This window comes from Bufo gargarizans, chromosome 3 (genome assembly GCF_014858855.1).
Source record: "Bufo gargarizans isolate SCDJY-AF-19 chromosome 3, ASM1485885v1, whole genome shotgun sequence".
In the NCBI taxonomy this organism is placed as follows: Eukaryota; Metazoa; Chordata; class Amphibia; order Anura; family Bufonidae; genus Bufo; species Bufo gargarizans.
In genome coordinates, this window is record NC_058082.1 from 477,095,530 (window position 1) to 477,121,298 (window position 25,769).

At 45.5% G+C, this 25,769-nt stretch overlaps 2 protein-coding genes across 4 annotated transcripts in view; one reads left to right on the forward strand and one right to left on the reverse strand.

Moving 5' to 3' along the window:
* Positions 1 to 20,999, reverse strand: part of TTC19 (tetratricopeptide repeat domain 19) — a 36,963-nt gene extending 15,964 nt beyond the window's left edge. Inside the window, exons 1-6 of the mRNA XM_044283761.1 lie at positions 20,766 to 20,999; positions 17,624 to 17,715; positions 16,299 to 16,409; positions 12,226 to 12,264; positions 11,241 to 11,297; positions 5,312 to 5,373 (exon numbers count right to left, since the gene is read on the reverse strand). Coding sequence (XP_044139696.1) covers positions 5,312 to 5,373; positions 11,241 to 11,297; positions 12,226 to 12,264; positions 16,299 to 16,409; positions 17,624 to 17,715; positions 20,766 to 20,994 — 590 coding nt within the window. The 5' untranslated portion in view covers positions 20,995 to 20,999. The remainder of the gene's footprint in view (positions 1 to 5,311; positions 5,374 to 11,240; positions 11,298 to 12,225; positions 12,265 to 16,298; positions 16,410 to 17,623; positions 17,716 to 20,765) is intronic.
* The window catches only part of ZSWIM7 (zinc finger SWIM-type containing 7), a 161,960-nt gene continuing 156,755 nt past the window's right edge, over positions 20,565 to 25,769 (forward strand). The window contains exons 1-2 of one of the 3 annotated variants that reach the window (XM_044283764.1): positions 20,565 to 20,628; positions 25,214 to 25,353. In XM_044283764.1, the coding sequence (XP_044139699.1) occupies positions 25,248 to 25,353 (106 nt within the window). In that variant the 5' untranslated portion in view covers positions 20,565 to 20,628; positions 25,214 to 25,247. Of the gene's footprint in view, positions 20,629 to 21,062; positions 21,220 to 25,213; positions 25,354 to 25,769 lie in introns of those variants that run through there. The other 2 variants (XM_044283762.1, XM_044283763.1) reach the window with 2 other exon arrangements.

Below are 25,769 nucleotides of genomic sequence, written 5' to 3' on the forward strand. Positions count from 1 at the left end.
AATAAATAATTTTTTATTTGACTTCTGGTACCCACATCATTTCTGAGAATGAGGAGGCTGCAGAGCTGGTTCAGTGCTGCATCCACTTCTGAGTTTAACCTGCACAAGGTGCCCCTGACCACCCAGCTGTTTTGGGAATTGCGGCCGACTCATTTACTTGCCGCCATTTTTAGTTGTAAATTTCATCATTCCTTCAGTTTACTTCAAGTCGGACAACCATTTACATTTGAAGGTTTATTTCAGTGCCAGAAAAAAAAAAGCTGTAAAAAAATATAACAGAATTTATACTCACCTGACCAATCCAATGCCGCTGTCTTTCTGATGGTGGCGGGGTCTCCGCTGCGCGCCACTCCCTGCTCCTGTTCTCAACAGGGCAGGAAATGGCTGTGCGTGCTGTTCAGTTAGTTACTGGCGGGTGGGTAATCACTGCAGACAGTGACTGGCTGAGGGCAGTGGGGACCCTGACACTGTCAGAACGCAGCGGTGGGGGATCGGTGAAGTGAATATAAAATGTATTGCTTTACACAGCATGCACAACCCCTGGGACATCTTTTTTTATTGCACTGAAATATAAATTATATAACAAACATATATTTATATAATAAATATAAACTTTTTAAATGTAAATGGTTGTCCAACTTGAAGTAGACTATAGGCATGATGAAACTGCTGAAAATGGCGGCAGGGAAATGATTTGGCTGCAATTCCTAAAACAGCTGGGTGACTGGGAGCGCTGTTGTGCAGGGGAAACTTGGAAATGGACGCAGCACTGAACCAGCTCATTCTCAGGATTGATATAGGTACCCGAGGTCAGACCGCCCACAGATAACAGATGGCATATCCTATCAATATAACATTACTTTATGAGATAGAAAAACCCCTTTAAAACCCCTACTTTCACACTTGCGTTTGGGGCTCCGCTTGTGAGTTCCGTTTGAAGGCTCTCACAAGCGGATGCGGATCCGCTCAGAATGCATCAGTCTGGCACCGTCTGTCCTCCGCTCCGCTCAGCAGGTGGATACCCAAATGCTGCTTGCAGCGTTCGGGTGTCCGCCTGGCCATGCGGAGGCAAACTGATCCGTCCAGACTTACAATGTAAGTCAATGGGGACGGATCTGTTTGAAGTTGACACAATATGGCTCAATTTCAAACGGATCCGTCCCCCATTGACTTTCAATGTAAAGTCTGGACGGATCCGTCTGAGCAACTTTCACACTTAGAATTTTTTCTAAACTATAATGCAGACGGATCCGTTCTGAAAGGATCCCATCGTCTGCATTATAGGAGCGGATCCGTCTGTGCAGACACCAGACGGATCCGCTCTGAACGCAAGTGTGAAAGTAGCCTAAGTCTGGAAAGATTACTTCAGAGTGTCAAAGAAGCATCCCTCCTCTTTGATATACGTTGAGTAAAGGTTAAAGGGCACATAATAGAATAAAGCCACATCATATAAGTTTTCACATAAAAGTCTGATGTTACAACAGTGCCATATGGAGGCAGATGGACAATATTATATTATTTTACCATTTGTTTTATACCATGTCAAGGGTTAATATGACATCATTATGTTATTAGCATACGAATACACCCACCTTACCTGATTGGAAATCCCTAATCCAGAAGGGGATGATTCTTAGATAGGGGGAGGGGAATAATTACTCATGTGCAGGGCATCAGGGCTCACAATCAAAACCAAAAGAAACTCAAAAAGAAAACTCCCCACAAAAAAAATATACCAAAAGAAACTTGGATTATTTTTTTGACTACTAGGTAAGTTCTTGAGAACTGGTCCCATCTGAAACTCTGTCTACCTCTGACCCGGTAACGTATACTGTATCGTGATATTAATAAGATATTTCTCTCGGTATATAGCCAAAAGTCCCCATACTGTGGGAATATATAGTGTTAGGCGCCTCCATAATGCTGATTATTCTCTTAGCAAAGATGCATATTGCTAATGGAAGATCTGATATTATTTGAAAAGAGCCCTAATAAACCCTTGGAAGTTATTTTCCGTAGTCTGATTGCCGAGCTGAATATTTTATCATATTAATATCATATTTTTGATTGGTCATAGGGAAACAGAGTCAAGGGATAACATTTATTCCTACTGTATAATCCGTGTTTTGTTATAGCCTGTTCGATAAACAGAAGATCCTAAGTTTCTCCTGGTATATAAATTATTGGACTGTTTGTTAGAAGTAAATAATCTAAGTCCCTTTTAGAGACCCTCGGGATATAATTTGCAATTCAGGTACGGTCTGTAGGGGTCCCTAACTGATATTAATAAAATCTTATCTTTATTTGATTCATCTAAACGTACACACAACAAGAAAACCCATTATTAAAATTGTCAGAGTACAGTGAGGTGTGGAGTAGGCTGTTTTTTGTTACTTATTACTGGTTGCTAATGGCAACCCTATATTTATTCATTAAAGCCTATCAGGTGCATTACTAGGGGCATACTCCAGTCAGAGCTGTCGTGAGTGTATAGTGTACATCACTCTGCGGGGCAGCCATGACTGGTTATTATATTCAACCTTTATTCGTAGGTTGTTATTAGCAACTTTGTTTGCTCTATTACTATCTATCTACCGTGGAGCCCTATCATTCAGGCACGTCCGCCATATGTATCATCCTGTCAGAGTGATTGTATCAATGCCTGGGAGAGGATTCCAGGTTTGGCAACAACTCGCTACCTCCTCAGATTTGTACTGGTTGCCCTGCAGGCTGATGATTGACACAGGGGCGTGCGTCAGTCTCCTAATATTGACTGCTGTTATTACCCTCAGTAATGCTTGGTATATAATCAGTCTAGAATATGCCCATCACTTTGTCCCTCACTACATGCTACCTGTGACTGCCTCACTGACCCTGTCTAAAAAATAGCGCTACACTAATACACCCCTCCCGACATGTTTCGCCACATGCGTGGCTTCGTCAGGGGAAGTGGGGTATAAGCGTGCGCGCACTCACAGTGACCTCTCTTTGTATGATGCGAAGTCACACCCATCCCTCTGCTGCATTCACTGAGTGCTTCGCTACCTCTTACTGACATCTTTCAGATCCAATCAGTGAGGAGCGCGTCATCTTACGTGTATACTATGCGCTCCTTACTCTATATGTCCGTCGCAGATCCTGACAGGCCGGAGCGCGTCATCTTACGTATAGGATATGCGCTCCTTATTCTGTGGGTCCGTCGCAGGTAGGTCCGATGTTATGGTTACCTCCCCTTTGGATGACGTACCACCTCCTTGTTCCATACCCATTAACCCGTTCCTGACAGTTACTCGGAGTCACACATAGGGGTCTGTAGAATAGTACTATATACTCCTCCATGGATAGTTCTGTGTCTACCTCCATATTTTCCTGCTTTCTTGGCATGTAAATTAAATGATGTATATATCTCCCACCCAGAACTGTCAAACAACACAGCAAGAATTGCTGTGGCTCCATTTAGCCTTTAATTTGCCACATATCTATTCCAACAGACCAGCTACTTCAATGACACCTATTCCTGGCATTCACTAGTGGCACTTCTTCATGGCATTCTATAGATGGTCTATGGAAGATTTATTGTTATTTGCCAATTCCATTTTGTAGTTGGTTACTTCTGTACCAGGGTACCTCTTCATCGCTCAATATCTCCTACCTCTATATTATTTGTAGGGAACATTTTTACTGAAACGGACATTGGGTCTGTAATCTGCAGTATCTGCACGCACTCTACAGTACACAAGATCTTCCCTGTATTTCTGCATTATTGTTATTTTTATTATTATTTTTATTATTATTACAGTGAGCTGGATGGAATGTGCTGACTTCGTCTGTAGATTAGGGTCTAGTAACTTTTTTTCTTGTCTACTTTTGTGACATTCTTACATTTGAATGCTATTTTGTCCATAGACACTCCGTCTATGTTAAATAAAGGCCGTAAAAGAAAAGCCTTTCGTTCAGGCCTCTTGGACTCAAGGTCTGTAGTTTATGTATCCATTTGGCTTCTTCCCGCATGAGTTTCTGATCTAAATTGCCACTCCCTGGACCCAGAGTCATCTTGGTCAGTCCCCAAAATTTGAGGACTTCAAGATTCCCCCCCGTGGGCATATGTAACATGCCTATAGAGTGACGTGTCTTTACTTGTATTTATGGCGCTAATGTGCCCCGATATCCTCCGTCCGTCTGGTTTGTTAAAAGTATAACATAAGCATGTTGTCATAAGTAACTTAAAGGGGTTATCCGAGTTATTTTTATGTTTTTTCTATGTTCCTAACTGGGAAAATATAACAGCTTTCCAAATAACTCACTTTATCTCCAGTGGCTGGTTTCTCAGATTTCACTGAGGGTCACATGACCTGTGATGTCAGCTTCTCTCCCTGCTCTGATCAAGTTGGTTTACGAGATGTCACTGTGCTGGCCACGCCCCCCCTTCACTGCTGTCTTCTCTGTCCTAGGATTCTTAACCTCTTCAGCTGCACACACTGGGTATCTGCAGCAGTGACAATTCTGGGCACAAGAGCTGAAGGACTAGAGAGAGCATTGCACAAGAAGGTAGGGGAAAGATCCTGTGTGTATTAGCAGTGTCATTATACAGCTGGGACTTGTAGTCCTACACATACAACATGCTGCAGAGTCTCCCAGCAGGCAGGCATGTCACTCAGGGCAGCTCTTGTATTCACTCCCTTAGCAGAGCAGGGGGAGGGGCAGAAATTGTTTTTATTGCATGTAAACAAAGGGACAGAAAAGAACCAGGGAAATGAGGAAATATATATATGTTTTGCATAAAACTTGCTTAGCTTAGTTATATCTTGCTGCCCATCAGATTTTCAGTGCTATATATTTTTTTTTCATAACTCGGACAACCCCTTTAAAGTTGTTCTGTGCTGGTGAGATAGGGGTGTGTTAGCACCGCCATGTGGCATATATTGGGTATTATTTTACAGCTTCATTGTTTGTCTTTGCAATTGTATTGATTTTATATTCCTGTTTTTTATTGTGTATAATAAATTACATATATACTTTTGCATAAACAATTGTCCCTTTGTTTCACTGCTTGCACAAATCAAATTAAGATACTCGATAAAAGAACTTAGAGGCGATTATGTCCGTCTGAAGGATCATATAATTTTTTATATATATATTTTTTTTTGATCCTTTCTTTTATATAAAGATTCTTTTTAAATAGAAGATATTCGACAATGAATAAATGATAAGTGTTGATTATGGGCCAACCCCTTTAACAGACAACAACATACCATAAAGTGGTTACATTTTTCCCCCCTGGCTGAAAATAAGTAAGCAAAGAAAGACTTACTGGTTAAGGGCAGCGTAGATACTGGCCAGTTTTAGTGAAATCTCTATAAATGAATTGTCATCCTGTGAGAACAACAAAAATGCTTCAATAATAATCTTTGGAACACTACAAGAAAAAAAAAAAAAAAACATTTGATTTAAGATCTGTACTGAAAAGTTTCAGTTTTAAACAAAAGTAACTAAAAGCCATCAGTGGAACATCCAGCAAAATCATACAACTCTTCAGGGAAGAATACTGGACGAGAGGGCAGGTACAAGAGGAAAAGAAAAGAAGTCCACAGTAGAAAATGGTGTACATGGGAGCATGCCTCGTCATAAATAATTAAAAGGGTTGTCTCACTTCAGCATGTGGCATTTATGTAGAGAAAAGAAAAACCCCTGTGAGGCGGATGTCAATTACACCCTATAAGAGGAAAAACTCCTTCCCGACTCCAAATAATTCCCTGGATCAGCTCCCTTTCCCCAGAAATGTAGTACCAACAACCTGTGCTATTTTTTTTACAATGAAGAAAGGCATCCAGGCTCCCCTTGAACTTGTGCTATGTGTCATCCATCATAATATCTTGTGGCAGAGAGGTCCATTGTCTCACTGCTCGTGCAGTAAAGAATCCTGTCTTTGCTGATGGTGAAACTTTCATTAGAAAGAAATGTGTTCTGCCCATTCATATATTGTAATCAGATTTCCTAAGGTTTTTTTTTTTTTTCAAACTGAATACCAGAATACATTTAGTAACCTGTCTTGGTATTGCAGTCTACCCGTTCCCTTAAAGGAGTTGTGCCACTTCAGAAAATAGCATTTGCAGAGTTTTGGTGTCCGCTTGACGATGAGGAGGCAAACGGATCAGTTTTGACTGACACAATGCAAAACGGAACCGCCCCCCATTGACTTTTAATGGTGTTCAAGACGGATCCGTTTGGCCAATGTTAAAGATAATAGAAACGGATCCGTTCTGAATGGATGCATGCGGTTGTATTATCGGTGCGGATATGTATGTGCAGATACATGACGGATCCGTACCAAACGCAAGTGTGAAAGTAGCCTTATTGTTTCCATTCAGAATTTTTTTTTACACTAGGGATTTGTTCAGATTCTTTAGATTTAGAATAACCCTGTATGTTCCATTCAGCTTTTTTTTTTAACCAAAAACAAAGGGGAATAGAACCCCTTGCCTCTCTCTGCTATGGGAAACTGGACAAACTACTTCCTTGAGTAAGAGGGAAAATATATCCGACTGTAAAATCTACCTTCTTTCCCTATTTTTGGGGCAGACTGTCTGGATGAAAAAATCTTTTGGACGAGAAAGGAACTCCAGTCGGAATCCGTCTTTTATTACACTTAAAATCCATTTGTTCTGGGAAACAGATTCCCAGGCTGGAAGGAAGCGTCATTGGGGTTTGTCTTTTGGTCTGTTGTCCGGAGTCTTAAACAGAAAAACCACAGGCTTCTTAGAGAATCAGTCTCTTTCGCTTCTAGTACTTTGCCTATTTCTCTGCCTTTTAAAAGTGGCCTGACGTTTACGAAAAAAGAATTCTTCTGAGGAACCGGAAACTTCTTGTTGTCCAAAGTTCTCTAAGATGTCATCAAGAGAGGAGCCAAACAGTCTAGAACCTTCACATGGGAGAGAGCAAAGTGTAGACTTTGAGCCCTGATCCCCTTTCCAAGACCTGAGCCAGACAGCCCGCATAGCTGCATTTGACATGGCCGCAGCTCTGGCGGAAAAACGGACTACGTCAGTGGAGGCGTCTGCCAAAAAATCTGCCGCCTTGTGGAAGGTTCGGAGGGAGGCAAGTAAATCTTCTCTTGGTGTCTTATCTCTAACATGAGATTCTTACTGACCCAGCCATAACCTTAATGACCTAGAGACCCACAAGGCCGCAATGGCAGGCCTGAGACTTGTCGTGGCACATTCCCAAGACCGTCTAAGGTAAACGTCCGCCTTTTTGTCTAAAGGATCTGCTAAACAGCCTAAGTAATCGAAGGGAAGATCTGCTCTTTTGGCAATCTTGGCTACTGGAGCGTCTACGGAAGGATCTCTGTCCCATACGCTAGATACTGATTCCTCAAACGGGTATTTTCTCTTGACAGAATTTGGAATAAAAAAAATTCTGCCCGGATTTTTACATTCTTTCTTAATTAATGCTTCAATGTTCTTATGAATGGGAAAAAAAAACTCTATGACGTTTTGGGCCCAGACCCTCAAAGGCCTGGTCAGCGATAGTTTTGGGCTCTTTAACGTCTTCCAATAATCAGAGGACAAATCCTGGCCTGATTCTAGATCTTCCTCTACTCCAGAAGGCTCAGGTCAGAGTCCTAGTAAATCTCGCGATTTTGTCCAGCTCCACCTGAAATATTTTATGGAAGACTTGACTTCCGAACGTACTATGGCAGGGATGGCCAACCTGTGGCTCTCCAGCTGTTGCAAAACTACAACTCCCAGCATGCCCAGTCTGCCTACAGCTACAGACGTGGACAAAATTGTTGGTACCCTTTGGTCAATGAAAGAAAAAGTCACAATGGTCACAGAAATAACTTTAATCTGACAAAAGTAATAATAAATTAAAATTCTATAAATGTTAACCAATGAAAGTCAGACATTGTTTTTCAACCATGCTTCAACAGAATTATGTAAAAAAATAAACTCATGAAACAGGCATGGACAAAAATGATGGTACCCCTAACTTAATATTTTGTTGCGCAACCTTTTGAGGCAATCACTGCAATCAAACGCTTCCTGTAACTGTCAATGAGACATCTGCACCTCTCAGCAGGTATTTTGGCCCACTCCTCATGAGCAAACTGCTCCAGTTGTGTCCGGTTTGAAGGGTGCCTTTTCCAGACTGCATGTTTCAGCTCCTTCCAAAGATGCTCAATAGGATTGAGGTCAGGGCTCATAGAAGGCCACTTTAGAATAGTCCAATTTTTTCCTCTTAGCCATTCTTGGGTGTTTTTAGCGGTGTGTTTTGGGTCATTGTCCTGTTGCAAGACCCATGACCTGCGACTGAGACCAAGCTTTCTGACACTGGCTAGTACATTTCTCTCTAGAATTCCTTGATAGTCTTGAGATTTCATTGTACCCTGCACAGATTCAAGACACCCTGTGCCAGACGCAGCAAAGCAGCCCCAGAACATAACAGAGCCTCCTCCATGTTTCACAGTAGGGACAGTGTTCTTTTCTTGATATGCTTCATTTTTTCGTCTGTGAACATACAGCTGATGTGCCTTGGCAAAAACTTCGATTTTTGTCTCATCTGTCCACAGGACATTCTCCCAGAAGCTTTGTGGCTTGTCAACATGTAGTTTGGCATATTCCAGTCTTGCTTTTTTATGATTCGTTTTCAACAATGGTGTCCTCCTTGGTCGTCTCCCATGTAGTCCACTTTGGCTCAAACAACGACGGATGGTGCGATCTGACACTGATGTTCCTTGAGCATGAAGTTCACCTTGAATCTCTTTAGAAGTCTTTCTAGGCTCTTTTGTTACCATTCGGATTATCCGTCTCTTAGATTTGTCATCAATTTTCCTCCTGCGGCCACGTCCAGGGAGGTTGGCTACAGTCCCATGGATCTTAAACTTATGAATAATATGTGCAACTGTACTCACAGGAACATCTAGTTGCTTGGAGATGGTCTTATAGCCTTTACCTTTAACATGCTTGTCTATAATTTTCTTTCTGATCTCTTGAGACAGCTCTTTCCTTTGCTTCCTCTGGTCCATGTCGAGTGTGGTACACACCATATCACCAAACAACACAGTGATTACCTGGAGCCATATATATAGGCCCAATGGCTGATTACAAGGTTGTAGACACCTGTGATGCTAATTAGTGGACACACCTTGAATTAACATGTCCCTTTGGTCACATTATGTTCTGTGTTTTCTAGGGGTACCATCATTTTTGTCCATGCCTGTTTCATGAGTTTATTTTTTTACATAATTCTGTTGAAGCATGGTTGAAAAACAATGTCTGACTTTCATTGGTTAACATTTATAGAATTTTAATTTATTATTACTTTTGTCAGATTAAAGTTATTTCTGTGACCATTGTGACTTTTTCTTTCATTGACCAAAGGGTACCAACAATTTTGTCCACGTCTGTATATGCCTACAGCAGAGCATGGTGGGAGTTGTAGTTTTACAACAGCTGGAGAACCGAAGGTTGGCCAGCCCTGTACTTTTGCCTTAATGGATTTAGATAAGCTATGGGATTCCTCTATAACTAACTTACCAATACACGCTTGACATAGCGATTTAACATATGTAGAAGACAGAGACACACTACATCCTCCACATTCTTTATGTTTGGTTTTGCCGGAAGCTTTTTTAGGTACTTTAGCAACCTACAAAAAAGCAAAAAAAACACCCAAAAACAATAAAAAGGATTAGTAGAGGATCAAGCTCACCAAAGTGTAGTATCAAGATTTCCCACTCCTCAGGTCCAATACCAGGCTTGTGAGCCTCGAGGGTTCCACGGGATCAGCGCGTCCGATGTCACCTGGCTCCGACATGAGTCTATGAGTCCATGGCTGGCTACCTTCTCCTGCTGCCGAATTTTCAACATGCCTTGGCTCCTTTTAACACAGGCCCCAAAAGAGTGGCTAATCCACGGCAGATGAAACCCAGGCCTCAGGTCCAAGCCACCGGAAATGACATCTGTGCACCGGAAGAAGCCGCCTCGAGTTCGCGCATGCGCCGAGCGTCCTGAAGCCTGATCCGCCATGTTGGAAATGGGACGCTGGCGCAGCAACTACCGTGGACGGGATCCGCCACAACGGCTCCCCGGAGAGGCAGGATGAAGGACAGACTTGGGCAACCGCTCCAATGGGAGACTTATGCCGCCAGGGATGGGTCCCGTTACGGTATAGTAGACCCGGACCTTCCCCAGCCATCGAGGTGAGAACCATAATCAGGTATTCCTGAGGCATCTCCTATCCGGAGGACAGGAAACCTGAACTGAGGTGTGGTCAGGGTGTGAACCTTTTAATCTCTTCAGGTTTCCTGCCCTGGATGGGAGGTCCTGGTTGCATGGGTGGCGTCATGGGTGAGGGGGAAAATTAATAAAGCCAGCAAAGAAGGCAACATGGACAATCACAATACATTAGTAAGTGCCTTGTATTAACTTTCTCTACATGATAAATGCCATTTGCTGAAGTGACACAACCCCTTTAAGGGAACGGGTAGACTGCAATACCAAGACAGGTTACTAAATGTATTCTGGTATTTAGTTTGAAAAAAAGACAGCTTAGGAGATCTGATTACAATATATGAATGGGCAGAACAGATGTCTTTCTAATGAAAGTTTCACCATCAGCAAAGACAGGATTCTTTACTGCACGAGCAGTGAGACAATGGACCTCTCTGCCACAAGATATTATGATGGTTGACACATAGTTCAAGGGGAGCCTGGATGCCTAAAAAAAAAAATAGTACAGGTTGTTGGTACTACATTTCTGGGGAAAGGGAGCTGATCCAGGGAATTATTTGGAGTCGGGAAGGAGTTTTTCCTCTTATAGGGTGTAATTGACATCCGCCTCACAGGGGTTTTTCCCTTCCTTTGGATGAACACAGTAGGATTACAGGTTGGGCTAGATGGACCTGTGTCTTTTCTTCAACCTTATTGACTATGTAAAGGTGTTTTCCCACTATAGGAAGTGATGGTATTAGAGAGGAGCAGCAGCAGAGCCTCTGTTCACTACTCAGGGCAGCGGCGAGATCATCAGGGCTGGGTGACGTGTTCGGCCATGTTGATCAAGCGGCAGGGGGAGCCTCTTGAGCAGCAGGGACAGCTGCTTTTTGATTAACTAATCGATTCGCGCATTTCTAGAAGACATATCACTAGAAATCAGTGGATATCATATTAAAGTGCCAGATTCTTCCATTTATATTACAAATAATAAAATCATGGAGCGACAATAAATTAAAGAGCATTTACCTGTTTCGCTCCTCCATCCATCATGTAAACCAAGGTGGTCTTAAATAACTTTTCTGCCTGTTTAAAAAAAAAACATGTTACTCAGTAGCTTTAAAGTTGATTTGTCTCAAGACTATAGCGTCCTCTCTAAGAGCAGCATATTATAATGAGATATTGTGCAGACTGGTTAAAGAGCTAGCGTCAAGATTTAAAGGGAACCTGTCACCGGGATTTTGTGTATAGAGCTGGGGACATGGGTAGCTAGATGCCCGCTAGCACATCCGCAATACTCAGTCCCCATAGCTCTGTGTGCTTTTATTGTGTAAAAAAAAAAAAAGATTTGATCCATATGCAAATTAACCTGAGATGAGTCCTGTATGTGAGGAGTCAGGGACAGGACTCATCTCAGGTTAATTTGCATATGTATCAAATCGTTTTTTTTTTACACAATAAAAGCACACAGAGCTATGGGGACTGGATATTGCATATGTGCTAGCGAGCATCTAGCAACCCATATCCCCAGCTCTATACCCAAAATCCAGGTGACAGGTTCCCTTTAAGCTTATTCCCTACCCCCGCCAATCACAAGAATTTAGGCCCTGTCCCCTCTTATTCAGTATGAATGGAGCAGTGGGCTGAGACTGCTGGACATACCCGAGTGCAGCCTCTTTAGTTGCATTTAAGCAAGAAAATAGCAGATGCTTAGTTATGATTATAACACCGGAGCTAAAATCTGTCATTTTAGCCTAAACCAACACCAACACTATTTTTCTAACTTTTTTTTAATTAATCAGTATGTGAGCTGTTAAAGGGCCTGTACAGGTCATACATATTGATAACCTATCATCAGGATAGGTAATCAATATCTGATCCACGGGGGTCTGATTCCCAGCACCTTTAACATAATGTCAACTAACAAGCCAAAGTGGCTATTGTTATTCATACAGAAATAAAAGTAATGTAAAGTATGTATATGTCAAAAAAGGATGATGGAGGTCATACTCACATTGTCATACTGTCCTCTCAGGAACGCCAGGTTTGCCATCTAAAAAGAAAGGCAAAATAAGCCATTGATTCATACAGCAGGGCTGCACAAATCCCAGGAGCCCGTTGTGCCGACCAATTTTATGTTTCTCCTATTGATGAGTATAGGAGTTCTCACTGTCAAACTGGTTCATAAATCTACATTCATTTGCTCTTCCTTGTACTATAGATATGACCAACTTTAACAAGTTGTCCACTCCATTTATACTGATGGTCTATCGTCAGGGTAGGTCATCAATATGGCCTATCAGTTCTTCCTCAGTGCTGGAATTCCACATTGAAGTGAATGGGGGCAGTGCCACAGTCACCAGCTCCGTCCACTGCACAAAGTCTCAATGCCTTATCCATTCCTGAACAGCTGATCAACCGGCGTGCAGGGCACTTGACCCCCGTTGAACAGATATTGATGGCCTATCATAAGAAAGAAAGTCAATATAAAAGAACTTGACAGCCCCTTCAACGTTTTATGCACAATTTTTTATGAAGCCATATCACTAGGATATTCTATCATTGTCTTATCAGTGAAAGTCTGACTGCTAGGACCCTCACTAATCCCAAGGAAGTAAGGAGCTGGACACATCCAGGTTCTGGGTCTTCAGTCTAAGTATCATACGGGTTCCAGTAGGGGTGGGCGATATGGCCTAAAATCTATATTGCGATATAATTTTAAGCATGTGCGATATGCGATATATATTGCGATATATTGTTTTCTATATGGGGGGGGGTGTTTAAATTTTATTTATTTTTTACTTTTTATTTATTAACTATTTGCCTCCTTAAGGGCTAGAACCCTTGTCATATTCACCCTAATAGAGCTCTATTAGGGTGAATAGGACTTTACACTCTCCCTGCTGCCCTGTGCATAGTGCACACAACAGCAGGGAGCTGACCATGGCGCCAGCCTCTCATGTGCTCCCCCAGCCTCTGATCTGCCCCCCCCAGCCTCTGATCTGCCCCCCCCCAGCCTCTGATCTGCCCCCCCCAGCCTCTGATCTGCCCCCCCCAGCCTCTGATCTGCCCCCCCCCCAGCCTCTGATCTGCCCCCCCGCCTCTGATCTGTCCCCGCCAGCCTCTGATCTGCCCCCGCCAGCCTCTGATCTGCCCCCGCCAGCCTCTGATCTGCCCCCGCCAGCCTCTGATCTGCCCCCGCCAGCCTCTGATCTGCCCCCGCCAGCCTCTGATCTGCCCCCGCCAGCCTCTGATCTGCCCCCGCCAGCCTCTGATCTGCCCCCCCGCAGCCTCTGATCTGCCCCCCCGCAGCTTCTGATCTGCCCCCCCAGCCTCTGATCTGCCCCCCCAGCCTCTGATCTGCCCCCCCGCAGCCTCTGATCTGCCCCCCCAGCCTCTGATCTGCCCCCCCAGCCTCTGATCTGCCCCCCAGCCTCTGATCTGCCCCCCCAGCCTCTGATCTGCCCCCCTTCCCCAGCCTCTGATCTTCTCCCCAGCCTCTGATCTGCCTCCCTTCCCCAGCCTCTGATCTTCTCCCCAGCCTCTGATCTGCCCCCCTTCGCCAGCCTCTGATCTTCTCCCCAGCCTCTGATCTGCCCCCCCTTCCCCAGCCTTTGATCTTCTCCCCAACCTCTGATCTGCCCCCCTTCCCCAGCCTCTGATCTTCTCCCCCAGCCTCTGATCTGCCCCTTCTGGTAACGCAAACCCCCCCTCCCTCCCCAGTATTAATCATTGGTGGCAGTGGCCACAGGGTCCCCCTCCTCCCCCCCATCATTGGTGGCAGTTTGCAGTTCCGATCGGAGCCCCAGCAGTGTAATGCTGGGGCTCCGATCGGTTACCATGGCAGCCAGGAGTCACGCTGCTGAAGTCCTGGCTGCCATGGTATGTTAGTGAGCAGAGAGCAGCGCATTATACTCACGTGCGCTGTGGCCGCCGGTCGCTCCTTCTTCTCATAGGTCTGTGCGGCGCATTGCTAATGCTGTAAGCATTAGCTATCCGCCGCACAGACAGAAAAAGGAGCGACCGCCGGCCACAGCGCACGTGAGTATAATGCGCTGCTCTCTGCTCACTAACATACCATGGCAGCCAGGGCTTCAGCAGCGTGACTCCTGGCTGCCATGGTAACCGATCGGAGCCCCAGCATTACACTGCTGGGGCTCCGATCGGAACTGCAAACTGCCACCAATGATGGGGGGGAGGAGGGGGACCCTGTGGGATATGGCCGGCACATTCATTGGTAGCGCAGTGGCCACAGTCCCTCCCCTCCTCCTCCTACTCTGTCCTCATTGGTGTTCAGCGGCAGCCGCGCACAGTGGGGAGGGAGGGACTCCCTCCTCCCCCCTCCTCCTCCCTCCGCTGTGCCGGCCGGCTCAGGAGAAAATGATCATATCGCGGTCCGGCGATATAGGCGATATGGCGAAAATCCATATCGTGGCCCAAATTCATATCGCATATCGCCTATATCGCCCACCCCTAGGTTCCAGCAGTCAGACACCCTGCTCATCAGACAATGATGGAAGATCTTTGTAATCGTCTGGAAATCCTTTGTAAGGCAACTTAACCTCTCAATACCTGGATATATAATAGCCAGAAAATAAGAAAATTTTTGTGAGCGAGACGTATATTAGGGAACTGCTGAAAGGGGTTTTCTGGATTTCATCAACATCCTTTAAAATAATGATTTATGAAGGTAGATGTCATTTTGTAATGTATTTCTTGTACTTTTATTGCTCCTATCTCCCGTTCTGGGCTGTGGTCACATGACCATGTCCATGCAGCTCTCTCTTACTTCCTGTGATGTAATGTCCATACAGGGCAGTGATAGGGGAGTGTCTATGTAACTAGCTGGGTGGGAGGAGCTATAAACTAGCTGGGCATTAGGGGCGGAGCTGGAGCTGTGGCAGAGAAAGGAGAAGTGCATCATGGGTTTGGTTGGATACAACAACAAGAAGTGCCGCATACAGGATCAGAAGAGTCCAAATTGTAAAAAAAAAAAAAAAAAAGGAATGGGGAATATGTATATGAGGTAAGCAACAACATGAACATAGCTGTAAAAAAAAACACAGTAATCCCAGAAAGCTTCTCTAGCAGAAATGCTTAAAGCGGGTATTCCCATCATGTCAAGTGGCATTTCCTGTATCTGCCAGGGGTGCAGGCGGAGAAAAGACTGCGAAAGCACGGCTACCGCTACAGTAGTAGTAATATCTCCATAATATTTAACTTCTCCTATAGCTTCCTTCTCTCAAAATAGCCGATTCCTCCTTTTTATTGTTTAGGGCTTGTTGTCAGGGGTTATGGCCACCACTGAAGCGGTAGCCGTGCTTTCACAGACTTTTCTCTTCCAGGGGTCTGGTGGCCCGGGATCCTGGAAGTGTGCATACATGAACATGCGCAGTAGCCCATGTGCTGTTAAATACAGTGACGCTGAGATTGAGCAGGGCTTTGGCAGTGCTCCTGCACAGACACGCTTGTCTATACCCGTAAATGTAGAGGGAACTGTTTTGAGGTCCTGCTTTGCCGATGCAGTTAATGGAAAGATCTACTTGCTACATCAGGAGCACACAAGTGGCGCGATGATGTCACCAGAGCTCCGCCTGCACCCCTGGCAGATACAGGAAATGGGGACATGCAACGGTGTCTAAACTCCATGCGCCGTATGGACCTTCCGACATCACAGAGTCATGTGGCATCGGAAGCCTCAATCCCAAAGTGACCACGAGCCTCACAGTTAACACCATAGTTAGGGTTAGTTATTTTATATTACTAATCTTTATTACCAGCACATGGGATGTAGATATTTCCCTACTGACACATCCCACGGCTGCTTTACACGCACGGGACTTTAGTATGTCATGTGACCCTGTGACACGTATGGAGTTTAGACACAATCATTAAGAGCGCAGATGGGATAAACCCTTTAATGTTATTGTAAGACTGCACAATACACAATATCGGAAAATTGCTATAAATGCAAACAACAAACCTCTATTAAAAACCTCCATTCATCTGTGAAGACATCAGGATGTTAATCTACAAGACCAGAATATGCTTTCTGCAAACAGAAGTAGAAAAAAAGAGGTAACCTACCAGATCATAAGTGTAAATGATGGCCCGTTTGCTTTTACATTCATGTGCCAGACGAAGAGTCTTGTGTAAAATCTCCTCTGCTTCTTCCATTTCACCTTTCATAATATTAAGCTAAGGAGAAGCAGTAATAACAACCATAAAATAAATAAAATAATCATCGAGAGCATATGATTCTGAATTATGAGATTTCTGGAAATCAGGTGTTTAAAATGTTGATAATTCTTGAACCTAATATGTTATCCTTCATTAAAGGGGTGTTCACACTGTAAAATGTTATGGGGTAATACTAGGGTAAGCCATAACATAATAACTGGTGGGGGTTCAACCAATGGAACCCTTGCTAATCTCAAAATCCAAGGGACAGAGGTGCATTCTGCATTTACCCTGCACCCCTCGGGCACCTGCTGTGCAGAGGACTCCAAAACAGCCCCATTCAAGAGGTTCTCTGTGTAGAGAAAAACTTAATGTTGGTATGTGTGCCTTCCTCCTAAGGGCTCATGCACATGACAGTATGTATTTTGCAGTCTGCAAAATGCAGATCCCCAAAAATTACGGTGTCGCATTCGTCTTTTTTGTAACAATGCCTATTCTTGTCCGCAAAACGGATCTTTTTTGCAGGACTGTGGAACGGACATACGTAAACAGAAAGCTTCTCCTAGGATAAAGATTTATTTATGGCGCTGCACAAAGAAATCCATAAGTATCGATAGAAAACATAACCACTTCAGTACCGGAGGGTTCACCCCCGCTTTATTTGCGAGCCTATTTGGGTAGAATCTTTCCATTTTTACCTTGCTGCATTCAGAGAGCCATACATTTTTCCATCGAAGTAGCTATATTGGGGTTGTTTCTTGCATAGCTAGTAATATATTTTAAAATAAAAACTATTTGGGGTGCATATAAGTAATTTATTGACTTAACTTTTTTTTTTTTATAAACAAGGAGAAGTCGTATCCGCTCTTTATACTTTCTCTCCTTTCATGATCCACTCCTGATTTTAGCTTTCAAAACTGTATCAGGAAACCTGACCGCGTGTCCGTGCCCTTACAGCCCCACTGATCAGCTGTTTCGGGCAGCCACCGGTGCCAGAAACTATACAGTGAATGGAACAGAAGCACAAGACTGTGCCGGGTACTACAGCTCTGCTCCCATTATAGTGCACGGTGCTGAGCTGAAGTATGCCAGAAACTAAACAGTGGACAAAGACTCTCCTCCCCTGTATAGTTTCTGGCGCCGGCGGTTCTCCGAAATAGCTGATCCCCAGAAAATAAATCATTAAGACAAATAAATAAGACAATGTGAAAGGCATTTTGCTTACATCTCACCTTGGCTTTCTTCAAATGATAAATGATATTTTCCTCTGCTGGTGTCAGTCCTTCATCCTTGTCCTCCACGAGTTTAGAGAAGAGAGAAAATGCTGAAAAGCAATGCAAACGGTAAAGCTGCTGCAATGCTAAAAGTACACAACAACTTGGCCATAGAAACTGGAACTTGGAAACACCAGATCGGCCTGATCTAGACTGAACATGCTCTGTCAGAGGCAGTAGCAGATGTTTATCAAGGTGTAATTCTAAATGCGAGGGAAATTATTTTTGTATTACTTTTCCTAGGGAAATAGGCACCTAAAGTTCAGGTGTTTATCGCACATTTTAATCCGTGCTCTCGGACAGCGCTGTGTACTGGAGTATGGATTCCCCTGTGGCCGCACTGATCGCTGTACAGACCGGAGCATCCCTGCCCCTGCCTCTACTAAAGCCTGGCATAGATGTGTCTAGCCAGTCATTGGCTGCAGGGTCGCATCTGAACCCATCCGTGCCTCCCCCAGAAAAAAAAACAAGGCAGAGACTGGAAGCTCATGGAACAGAGCAAGTGAGCATGGTCAGAGTGGCGGAGAACAAAGCCAGGGTGCAGGACCAGAGTGGAGGAGAACAGAGCAAGGGTGCAGGACCAAAGAGGCAGAGAACAAAGCCAGGATGCAGGACCAGAGTGGCATAGAACAAAGCCAGGGTGCAGGACCAAAGTGGCAGAGAACAGAGCAAGGGTACAGGACCAAAGTGGCAGAGAACAGAGCAAGGGTACAGGACCACAATGGCATAGAACAAAGCCAGGGTGCAGGACCACAGTGGCATAGAATAGAGTCAAAGTGCAGAACCAGAGTGACAGAGACAGGGTGCAGGATCAGAGTGACAGAACAGAGCCAGGATGCAGAACCAGAGTGGTGGAGAACAGAGCCAAATTGCAGAACCAGAGTGGCGGAGAACATAGCCAGAGTGTAGGACCAGAGTAACAGAAAACAGAGCCAGGGTGCAGGACCAGAGTGGAGGAGAACAGAGCAAGGGTGCAGGACCAAAGTGGCAGAGAACAGAGCAAGGGTGCAAGACCAAAGCAGCGGAGAACACAGCAAGGGTGCAGGACCAAAGCAGCGGAGAACAGAGCAAGGGTGCAGGACCAAAGTGGCGGAGAACAGAGCAAGGGTGCAGGACCAAAGTGGCAGAGAACAAAGCCAGGGTGCAGGACCACAGTGGCATACAATAGAGTCAAAGTGCAGAACCAGAGTGACAAAACCAGGGTGCAGGATCAGAGTGACAGAGAACAGAGCCAGGGTGCAGGACCAGAGTAACAGAGAACAGAGCCAGGGTGCAGAACCAGAGTAACAGAGAACAGAGCCAGGGTGCAGAACCAGAGTGGTGTAGAACAGAGCCAGGGTGCAGAACCAGAGTGGTGGAGAACAGAGCCAGGGTGCAGGACCAGAGTAACAGAGAACAGAGCCAGGGTGCAGGACCAGAGTGGCAGAGAATAGAGCCAGGGTGCAGGACCAGAGTGGAGAAGAACAGAGGCAGGGTGCAGGACCAGAGTGGAGAAGAAAAGAGGCAGGGTGCCGGACCAGAGTGGAGAAGAACAGAGGCAGGGTGCAGGACCAGAGTGGAGAAGAACAGAGGCAGGGTGAGGGACCAGAGTGCAGCAGAACAGAGGCAGGGTGAAGGACTAGAGTGCAGAAGAACAGAGGCAGGGTGAGGGAACAGAGTGCAGAAGAACAGAGGCAGGGTGCAGGACCAGAGTGGAGAAGAACAGAGGCAGGGTGCAGGACCAGAGTGGAGAAGAACAGAGGAAGGGTGATGGACCAGAGATCAGAGCCAGTGTGCAGAACCAGAGTTCCAGAGATCAGAGCCAGTGTGCAGAACCAGAGTGGAAAAGAACAGAGCCAGGGTGCAGGACCAGAATGAAGAACATAGACAGGGTGCAGGACCAGAGATCAGAGCCAGTGTGCAGAACCAGAGTTCCAGAGATCAGAGCCAGTGTGCAGAACCAGAGTGGAAAAGAACAGAGCCAGGGTGCAGGACCAGAATGAAGAACATAGACAGGGTGCAGGACCAGAGATCAGAGCCAGTGTACAGAACCAGAGTGGAGAAGAACATAGCCAGGGTGCAGGACTGAAAATGAAGAACATAGCCAGAGTGCCAGAGATCAGAGCCAGTGTGGAGAAGAACCAGAGTTCCGTAGATCAGAGCCAGGGTGCAGAACCAGAGTGGACAAGAACAGAGCCAGGGTGCAGGACCAGAATGAAGAACATAGGCAGGGTGCAGGACCAGAGTCCCAGAGATCAGAGCCAGTGTACAGAACCAGAGTGGAGAAGATAAGAGTCAGGGTGCAGGACCAGAGTGGAGAAGAAGAGAGGCAGGGTGCAGGACCAGAGTGGAGAAGAAGAGAGACAGGGTGCAGGACCAGAGTGGAGAAGAAGAGAGACAGGGTGCAGGACCAGAGTGGAGAAGAAGAGAGACAGGGTGCAGGACCAGAGTGGAGAAGAAGAGAGACAGGGTGCAGGACCAGAGTGGAGAAGAAGAGAGGCAGGGTGCAGGACCAGAGTGGACAAGAACAGAGCCAGGGTGCAGGACCAGAATAAAGAACATAGGCAGGGTGCAGGACCAGAGTGGAGAAGAAGAAAGGCAGGGTGCAGGACCAGAGTGGAGAAGAAGAGAGGGAGGGTGCAGGACCCGGGAGGTGGAGAGCAGGAGAGTATGAATTTTTACCTTGCTATGGGAGCCTAAGTTTATTTTTAAAAAAAAGAAAAGAAAAGAAAAAGAAAAGGCAAATCCTGAAAAACTCTTTTAAAGGTTTTTCATGAATGTTTACCCCCCCCCCCCCCTTTCTCCACCAGTGATGTCATGTACATTATTCAGTAACCTCCCCACTGCTCCCGTGCCAGTAATGCAAGCGCCACTGCTGAGGCCAATGTGAACGACGTACATAATATCTGGGCTGGGGCGAGGACGATCCGTTTTATAGTATGTCCTCCTCTTGGGCAGCCTTCTGAAAGTGTCCTATGTCAGAGGTAGGTACTGCTGGGGGGTCACCCTCTAAAGCAGCTGGACAGTGTGAGGACTTGGAGCAGCCATGTATAACATGCACATGATGTGGCCCTCAGCTCGGGGCCCCGTCCGCTACATGCACATATCAGGGTGGGCTCACCTGCTGCGCTCAGGACCAGGAAGGGAGGACGTGTGCTGCTCTTATAGGACCCATCCTGCCACCCTGAGGTCAGCACACATACATGTGACCTACCAGGGGGGCCCAGCCTTCCACGAGCAGGGACCCCCCTGTCGGCAGCCTGATATGCCGCCCCCCGGGCGCCCAGCCGGTACACACCACCCGCACATGCCCGCTGCACGACCCTCAGAAACATCGTCCTGTATGTCATGTGACCGCCACTATCAGTCATGTGATCGCCAGTCGCCACTACCAGTCATGTGACAACACACAGCCAATGAAAGATTCGTGACGGGATTCAAGAGCGCCCATGTACAATCAGGGAAGTACTGGAAAAACCCGGGTACGTCTCTTCCTTTGAATGGACTCTACTGCCCCCTGCAGGTGAGATCAGGAAGTGGGTTAGTCACCTTGTTTTTGCCTGGTTCCTGACATGGTGAGTCTGTGCTACCACCCTACATGGGGTATATTGTAGCATTTAGGCTTGAACCATCGATCTGTGCCTCACATGACAACCTGTGCCCTCCATGCAGGGGTAGACTGACCATGATTTGGGCACGAGGGAACTAGTGGGCTCCTGACTGAGGGCGCTCACAGCCCAAGAAATAAACGCAGCTCGGCTAGCTCTTGCACAGTTTCTGCCCTCCATGCCTGTACTGCCCCCATACCTCTGTACCCCGCTCTCCATACAGATGCCAGCCTGCTATTCCATCTCCTGGTATCTGCTGCCACCTAGTGGAGACATATGAGAATGCACACCACTTCTTTCTCCACCTAGTACAGTGTGTATAATAACCCGGCGGTCACGTCACATATTACATGTGTATTTGTTATGATCATTACTGCACATCATAAACGTCTTCTAGCACATTCCATAGCGATGATTCTGCAGCCACCTAGCTTGTCCTTGCAGTCAGCATGCTGGGATTTGTAGTCACACAACAGTATACTGGGAGATAATAGTCCTCCGGACTGTCAGATACTAAGAAACTAAGAAAGATTCCTTGCGGTGCAACAGGTCACACAACATAGCTGTCTATAGAGTCAAGCATGCATGTGAGTGCCCTGAGCTCAGTCACTGCGGGCCAGGGGACGTGAGTGAACTACAACTCCCAGAGGTCACTGCGCAGGCTGATGAGTGGGGAAGGAAGTACCTACCTGATGTGTATGTAAGATCTGCTCATCAGAGGGGAAGGCGGCGGCTTGCAATATGTAGGACCCTGCCCTGCAACCTGTTGTGGGACTAAAACTCCCAGCATGTCTTGGTAGGCAAAGAATGTTGGGAGCTGTAGCTTCAGGATTCTTGAAGTGGGTGTAGTTACAAGGCGCTTCTCTTCTGAATGGGGGATTCAGAAACTGTAAAATGGCCTTGTGAGGATGGGCCCAAGGGGAATATCCTGTATTTGGTGATCCACGGGAGTTTTATTTCAGGCTGTGACGGTAGTTGACGGCTTTTGCAGAAGAGCCATACTGAACCAGTGCATAACCGTCCCCTACAAAATCAATCTCCGGACTGCAGGACAGACCCCACTACTCCAACCAGGGATTGAGGGTGGTGATTTATATGTGCAGGAAAGAAATTTATATTATAACGGTTCCTGCCCGTCTGTGTGCGACCAACAAGTTTTGTGCCTTTATATGAGTGTAACCAACAAGAGTGTGCCTCCTAAGAGAAAATATAGACTGGTGTTAAAGGCTATGTACACCTATGGGGGGGATTTTTTATTATAATTATTGCATTATACTTATTTTGAGCTAAAAACCATTTTTTCAATCGGTCTTTATTAACAACATGGAGTCCTTTTTTGTGTACAGAGCTGAGATGCTCTACTAGCTGCCTGTGGATTTTCTGTCTTTTTCCGTCATCTGGGGAGCAGACAGACTCCATATCTCTGCTCTCTCTCACATCACACTCATTATAGCTGAGTAATTATCTTACTGATAAGAATGTGGCTTAAATAAGTGTTTATCACCTCTCAGTAGTTTAGAGGCACAAAGTGAAAGTACCAGTCACACGGCTAAAAAAAATCTGATAACCCTTTGTGACAGACTGGCTCAATATTTTTTTAATAAAGGCCAATTGAAAATATGATTTTTAGACAGAAATGAGTAAAATACAATCATAAACAAAAATTGCCTCCGAAGGTGTTCCTTTAACTCATCAGAAAATAGTGTTTTGACATTCCTGTCACCCCTGCACCCCACACCCGTCTCCGTCCCCTCACCCCACACTCGTCATTTACCCCCAGCTTTTTATTTATCTCCTGTTTATTTCAGTGGATAATGGCTATGAATGAGGAGGACAGGACCATGATTGTACTGGGACTGATGAGGGTCCCAGCACCAGTCACAATAGACATGTCCTAAAGGTGAACATACCTCGGTGTGGTGTGACAGTTTTAATACCCCCACTGCTGAGAAGTATTTCCAGACATTGACATTTCCTTTTCCTCAAAAGGACTATTTATGACCCGCACGCCTAGTTGTTCACCAACAGGAGACGTCCCAGAATCGGCTTTTACCGATGTGGGACACGGAAAAAAAATCATTTATTTATTGCATTGCAGGTTCTTTACAAAATTTTTGGTCCAAAGCCACACCTGGTGATGTCCCGGCCCTAATAAGCAGGTATCTGGAGAAGGACGGAATTAGATTGGCATACTGCACAGGATTCCCTTTTTCCCAGTCAGGAGGGGTACCAGTAGTTAGAACCCAAGGTGTCATTTTGGGACAAAATTTGCAACTTTTTAGCCTTTTCTTGCCCCTTTTCTGAGGCGGTGGACCGTGGGTGGAAACTTGACTCATTCAGCAACGTGCACCATTTACTTCAGTAGGACTTCCAGTGCACTTTGTGCTATTATCAGACGTACTGTGGAGGAGCTGTAAGTGCTTGGCCACCTCTCCTTTCCTGGCTTTACGTGAATGGGGTCCATTCTTGGGATAGTAGTAGAGAGGGGGGACTCGCCCCGAACGACACTTATGGAATATCCTGTGGATATGCCTCAAATGGGACAACCCCTATAATGGGATTTTCCACTAATTACATCTATCACTTATATTTGCCGTGGGTCCCACTTAAAGACCCTTACATCCACTAGAACGGGGTATCCCAGGTTGCCTGTTCTGCCTCGCTTCACTCCTGCAGTTGGGCTAGTGGCCCCCAGCGATCATATATTTATCAAATGTCATCTATGGGAACATTTAAAAGAGAGCCTCCCCTGACATGGCGCATTTAGTAAATATCTGACTTCCCCATTTGATAACAATTCAAAAGCAGTTTTTCATATAACTCTACATTATGCTGTTCCTCTGTTATTCCTCCAGAATAAACTGACAACTGGGAGTTACCATTTCCCTTGTCAGATCGATGTGTCTGGGGCTTTCAGCACCGATAGGACAATGTTAGGCTCTGTAGGGACACGACTCCAACTAGTAAGTACCAAAATGTATTGCATAGTTTCTAGGAGGAATAACAGAGGAACACCACATTACACAAAATAAAACATGCTCCAGAATTGGTACCTAATGGAGAATACACAAATTTACTAAAATAGACATGTCAGGAGAGCAGACTGATCCTCTTTAAAGCAACCCTCCAGTCCAAAGTAAATTTGCTTTCATCCCAAAATGGTCGCCACAGCCTTAGACTGTGCTGTCGGAGAGTATCCATGCACTTCGATGGAACAGTACTGGTAGATGCTGTAATTTGGCACTGGGACATCCGAAGGTGAGGGAGGGTGTGTATGTGTGGGAAAGGGGGGGGGGGGGGGGGTGGAGGTGGCGATTTTGTTCCAGAGAGTTGTTCGCATAGTCAGACAGAGGCGGCCATGTTGAGATGATGGCAACAGGGGAGTAGAACGGAGAAGCGAAGACAGAATGTGTCATGCGGAGGGCAGGAGGTATGCTGACTGTTCATGGGCAATGTATAGTCGCATTTTCAATTCGCTTTAAAGAGGTTGTCACGTAAAGACAACTTATTCCCTGTTCACAGGATATGATGGGTCATGAGAATGTGGGGGCGCTCTCCCAGTTTGTATGGAACAGCAGTCATGCATGTACACTGCTGCACTATAGCCGAGCGCTTGTACCTGATATCTCAGCCCCATAGAGTTGAATGGAGAGGGGGCACGTCTGTTGTCAGGGGATGTGTTGCCTTCATGGGACAACCCCTTTAAATAAAGCCTCATTCACACGTCAGTGTTCGGTCAGTGATTTCCATCAGTGATTTTGAGCCCAAACCAGGTGCGGATCTTTCCCTTATACCTTATGTCTGTGGAGGCTCCTGGTTTTGGCTTAGAATCGCTGATGGAAAACACTGACATGTGAATGAGGCTTTATTTTTTTGTGGTGCTTGTGCAGTTTTTCAGGAAGATTTATTTTTTTTCAGCAAAAGTTTTTCTGCAGTCATTTTTAAATGTTTTGTTTTCTAGGACCACCGTGTGCCACCATAATCTGTGAGCTCTGATGGTCCTTGGGACCCCAAGTTCCAAAAACATGGACCTTACATTGCCATCAGTAGCAGAAGAGCTTCTGCGAGAAATAAAGTGCAGTTACTGCGAGACCTCACAAAGTAAGTAGAGACTTCACCTTTAGTTCTCATTCAGACGGCCGTATGCTGTGCGCAAAAATGCGGATCCGTTTTTTTGCGGACAGTTCAGCATGTCCGCAAAAAAAAAGGATTGCATTCAGTTTTTTTGCTGATCCATAGACTTCAATAGGGCCATGTCCTGATTTTCATTGACAAGTATAGGACTTGTTTCATTTTTTTGCTGAGCCGTGCAATGGAAGAAAAGGGCCCCATAGAAGTGAATAGGACAGCATCTAATCCGCAAAAAACGGATCTACATTTTTGCGGACAGCATACGACCGTCTGACTGAGCCCTTATACTGAGGAGACGATTTGGTTTTCTACCAGGGGGTAGCATGCCCTGGAGGAGATTTATAAAGACTGGTGTAAAGTAGAACCGGCTTAGTTGCCCATAGCAA